General features: G+C 33.1%; 1 protein-coding gene across 1 annotated transcript; it reads right to left on the bottom strand.

Moving 5' to 3' along the window:
- Positions 1-340: 340 nt before the first annotated feature.
- On the bottom strand, positions 341-4,576 carry LOC114194767 (inositol diphosphatase DSP4-like). Its single transcript, XM_028085166.2, has 5 exons — positions 4,062-4,576; positions 3,759-3,852; positions 1,360-1,417; positions 1,220-1,263; positions 341-1,118 (listed from the first exon to the last, which is right to left on the bottom strand). The coding sequence occupies exons 1-5, from the start codon at positions 4,313-4,315 to the stop codon at positions 933-935; spliced, it is 636 nt and encodes a 211-aa protein (XP_027940967.1). The 5' UTR covers positions 4,316-4,576; the 3' UTR covers positions 341-932.
- Positions 4,577-5,553: the final 977 nt, after the last annotated feature.

The following is a 5,553-nucleotide window of genomic DNA, read 5'->3' as shown; positions in this document are numbered from 1 at the left end:
TTTTTTACAATGTTATAATAACATGTGGGAAGAAAATATATATGTTGTAAAAAACAAGGTAACATAACATGTCGAGTTGATCCAGATTACGTGTTACAATATCACTTCAAACATTATTATTCATCATTTTCTTCTTAAACTTCTATTTCAAAAGAAACAAGTTCCTGTATTAAAAAATATAATTAAGAAAAACATTTAGTTCCCTTTTATTGATATTTTGACACCCCATTCGCATACATTCATTAACAAGTTTATCATCTAACTTTCCATAATATTCTCGTGCAAAAAAATGTTTCACTAACTATAACTATAGTAGACATTAAATGAATAAGATCCAATCAAAATCTGAAAATTATGTATATTTAGAAAATAAGTTGTATGATAGAATTAGAAACAGTTCCTCAGCAGCAGCAGCAGCAGCATGCAACTAGTGCAAGAATAACCACAACACAGAACTGAACTATCGTCAACTGAATAAGAAAAACAACATTACAAGTTTCTCTGCTTTTACTACCCAACAAGATTCTAGGCAGACAAACAAGGCATTCTTGTAGCCTTCTTGAATTTCTCTGAGCCTCAAGAAAAAATCAAGACATATCTACACTCATTGTTGATGAATAGTAGAGCAGAAAAAGGGAACATAAAGCAAAAGAAGAGAAAGAAAATAATAAAAGGTGGTGAATGACCGGTGAGGTACACAAAGGGCCAAGTATGGAAGAAGAAGAAGAAGGATAAGATAACACATACAAATATGGGTAGGTAATGCTATCTACTATGCCTACAATTTTCTTATTTTAAGAATGGGAGAAGAAGAATCATTCCTTTGAAGGAGTTCATCACCTTTTCCTATTTATTTAATCTAAGAACATGGGCTTCACTTTCACCAACTAAAGAAAGTAAACCCAACTCAGCAAACCATATAACTTCGTCTGTTACCTCTTCAGACATGAAAAGGGTATAGGCGAATGTTTCATGCTCGAAATATCAAACAACTCTACGAACCTCTGATCTGAAACTCTTGCTTTTGCAGCTGCAAACCGCTGGTACTCATCAAACACAGATGACAAGCACCACTTCTGCAATTTTCTATAGCATCCTACTAAACAACCCGTTCGGTGCTGCACACAGATCACAAACACTTTACCACAATTTAACTAGAAAAACTCTTCTGTGTAGATATTACAAAAGTGGGCAGAAAAAAATCCAGAAAAGATCTCACCTTTCCCCGCTTACAGTGAATTATAACCGGGTGATTCCTGACATCTGCATTATTGGCCACCAAAAGTTATTGCTGCTAAATGAATAGCTCAAACTATACAGAGTTATGATTAATAATAACATTAAAGAGCTATATCATACCAAGGACAACTTTCAGCGCTTCACGGATTGTGTCCTCTGGGATGTTCACAAAAGGTTCCTGGATCCACATGTTTCATAATGTTAAAGGAGATTTCAAGTTATCAAAATCTTGCTACGCCAACATAAATCAAAGTTCTATTATCATCTTTTATCTATACTAAACTTGATGGTAAAGAAAAGGAAGGGATGAGAGGGCGTGGCTAAAATACTATTTGAAGATAATATCACACAATTTATGAAGAATAAATAGTTTATGCTACTTTAATTAAATACTGTTACAGAAGGTAAGTCTGAGAATACTTACCTTAAAATTTGTATCAACAACTGTTTCTTATTAGTTGATAGTGTAATATTGTTTACAGTTCTGGTGTACAAAAATTGACCCCTTTTATGAGTTCATCAACTACCAACAGTGATTGACCTAACTATTATTTATGGGATCCAAGATAAGCTTTTATTCTATTACTAACCTATCTATATATATCGACCTAAATCCTACACAATAAACACAATAGAATAAACCATCACTCAATTCCCATTCATCTAACAATCATCTTTTCCTCTGATTGTCACATATGAATAACCATGAACTTTAGAAGACATCAGAACATTCTCCAATTCATAGAAGTTACACAAAAACGAAAAAAGATAGGAAAAGGGCATGAAAGCAATTCCAAAACTAAGGAAACACAAGTCAGATATGATTATAAAAAATGGCTTTATTAAAAGAATTGCTTCCCCTTGTTTTCCTTGACATATAGATTGGTCAAAAAGTTAGTATTCAAACAAAATTCATGGATTAGAGAGTTGGGAATTCAACAATAAGGGTAAAGTATATCTATGTTAATTCAACGGATCTTGTTTTTCTAGAGTTAGAGTGACAAAATGGCCTTCAGATAATAACGTGTACTATGTAGACAATCTACTGTTAAAATTTTTGACAAAATCAAGTAAATATATCATAAACCATAAAATTAATTACAATCACAAAGCTTGATTTTTTGATTAAGAATAGTGAGTGCACTCTACATCACCTCACCTGGCATATCCAAATGCAACGCACAAAATGCCCTAAGCTACCAGTAATATAAATTCCATCTCCAAATGTACTAATGAAATATTCTCTATACTCTTAAGATTTCCACTTCCTTGATTACCTTCTTATCTTTCCTAGGTGATCATGACTTTGGTGCTACTTTTGTACAGTTATTAATTTCTTTCCCCCTTCGCTACCTTGTACTTTCAGTATAATCAAATAGCAAATCTGTTCTCTTTTTTAGCAGATTTGGTTTTCAAATGGTCCCATTATACAGACAGCAAGTATAATACATGATCTTCAACTGTTGATTATTCTCGAAAAACCAATGATTGTGATAATTTTAGATAACCAGGGAAAAAGACTTGACATGCCAGCTAGGATTCCATCAACCGTGATTTACATTTTCTAATGTTGGTAATAAATACTTCCACTATCCACACACAGGTGAGGATTGAAGAGGTCTCTCTCGCACAGAAATATGCTCAAGAATTAAAACAATAGATCCAATCCAGAACAATAACAAGACCAAAACTGACATGAGAATATAATAATAGTACCTAAAAAGCTGAGATAGTAAAATTTAGCAAGCACAAGTTTCCAAACAAACATTTTCCTAAAGCACTTTATAAAGTTAGGGACATTTCAAAAAGTTACACCAGAAGACGCAAGCAAGAATAGAAGGAGGAGAGGAAGAAGAAGAAGAGGAATAGCAAGTAAACTCGTTGAAGAAGTAATAATGCCAAAAACCAGCTTTACGCCCCCTCTTTTTCCTCCCAAGCTTGTCAAAAACCCGTCTGGTTAAACAGTACTTGAAACCAAAACACCCATATAACGTTAACAGTTCATCAGGTCACTAATTATCCACAGCCATGCCTCGAGAGATGAAAGAAAGTATGTATATTAACCATATAAAAGAGAATGAGAATGACAGGTCAACTGGATTAGATAAATGTCCATTGATCTCAGTGCAAGCTATTAATTTTTCTTTTTGCTGTAAACTTAGTGCAAATTGCCAAGACAAAGAACAATCAAAATCAAATTAAGAACTTGGGATAAATTTCCTGTAGAAGCACTTACTCAGTAAGATAAATTGAATTCCTCGCGTTAAAATCAATTCATGCAACTCTGCTTTTTCAGAGAAGTTAAAACATAAACTTGATTCACAGAAAAAATTAAGGAGAACAAGTGAACTTTATCTTCCAAGAAAACTCGATTGATTTTATGTATGTTATCTTGTTTGGTAGTTATAATTCCTGAAAAGAATATTATCTAGAGAGTTACTGAATCATAAAACAATCAAACCCAAATCAAGTCACGAATCACAAGAGCACAAAAAGAGGTTGAAGCCAAGGAAAGAGACCTTATGACCCTCGATCCCAAAATGATAAAGCTTGATCCCATTTGACTTGAGGAACTCCATGTTGGCCTCCGGATACGGCTCGGGACACAAATATCTAACAAACACCCAATCAAACAAGCAAACAATCAGCAACATCACGCAAGGAAGAGACTTTACTCCCAATTCCTCAATTGGGTACTCAAAAACAATCCCAAAAGCATCATCAAACTCAAGCAAGACACAGACACGCACGCTAACAGGAACACTAGAGAAAAAAAAAAAAAAAAAGAGATAAGAGAGAGTGATTGAGATGAGTAGACAGACATGATGGAGCGGAGGCCAAGGGTTTGGAGGAAGGAGAAGTTGGCAGGTTCTGGGAAGCCAGAGCGGAAAATGCCATTATCAACCATGGAGAAGTTTAGAGGCGGAACGAAGAGATCCTCCCCGTCGAGCTTGTCGGAGGCACCATCCCCGGTGGTGTGCGAGAGGGTGTGATCGGTTATAGTGAGCTGGATTTGACGGCACATCGGAGTGTCTTGGTGGTGATGGGTGTGTTGAAGTTCTGCCGCCACTTGCATATCAAAGTTTTTGTTTGAAGTAGTATTTGTCTGTTTTAGGATGATACAGAGAAAGAGAGAGAAGGGGAAGTAATTTTCCTTATTATTATTAGTATTGAGAGTATGTGAATGAGAGAGAGTTTATATATTAGAATAATGGAAGTAGTAACAGAGAAAGGGATCAAAAAGGATATTCCTTAAGGTGGTGGTAATGTATTATGGCCTTTGGTGGTGCCCCTTCAAGCTCAAAGGCCTTTCTTTTGACTGAAGAGAGAAAGAAAAGAGGTGAAAGAAAGAGGTGAAAGAGATGAGGGAGGGACAACACATATATATACACATTGCACACACACACACCCTTCACATTTTCTTTCCTTTCTAAATAAACAATTCAAAAACACCTTAGGACTAGAGTTTTTTTCCTATGCTTTTTAACCTATCCTGTACCAAAATATGATTGGTGCAATTCCAGATAACATCATCGCTGCAGTTTCTTAGTTTCATCGATCGTTATCGTTTAATGTTGGTTTTTTTTTTTTTTTAACTTTATTTACATCTGGATTCGCTTGAACTCAGTGTCTCAGAGTTTTTCCTTTTGTCGTATTAAGAACCTAATCAAATCAGATGAAACATAACTATTTAGTTTTATTTTTTTAAAATAAGAATTGAAATTTTACTTCAATTTATTGATTCTTTTATGTAATATGTGAGAATTTCAAGGAAAATTTTCTACCTAATTAGGAGTGATTTTACTGTAGTTATTACAAAATTCAATAAATTAAATATGTAATGCATAATCAATAATATCATGCTTTATATAAATGTATTCATTTACATGCATTGATTTTCTAAAATAAATACATTTAATCAGAATATGCAAACAACTCACATTAAATAAAATGATGAAACTGAAATCAACTGTCTTAATTACCCTTAAAGACAATTATATTCCTATTAATTATTTTTTTTGAATTTTACTTGTAAAAATTATAAAAAAAACGATAAATTATTACTTTTAATAAAAATTTTGTGTAATTTATTATTTTACTTTTGTTCTTCCTCTAAGGTACACATTTTAAGAAGCAGACAAAAATATAATTAATAAAAATAATCAATGTCATAACAAATAAATAATATTAAAACTTCACAAAAATGCAACACTTAAAAAAGAGAAACATGTTATTGTCCATATTATAAAAATTGTGTTTCATAATTAAATTAAATTATAAAGTATTTTGTTTTATTATTTCATGAAAGTTCTG

Source organism: Vigna unguiculata, chromosome 8 (assembly GCF_037176805.1).
Source record: "Vigna unguiculata cultivar grain cowpea cultivar isolate G323 ecotype 2 chromosome 8, ASM3717680v1, whole genome shotgun sequence".
Classification (NCBI taxonomy): domain Eukaryota; kingdom Viridiplantae; phylum Streptophyta; class Magnoliopsida; order Fabales; family Fabaceae; genus Vigna; species Vigna unguiculata.
Note: the sequence above shows the minus strand (reverse complement) of the source record. Positions and strands in the feature narration are given on the sequence as shown.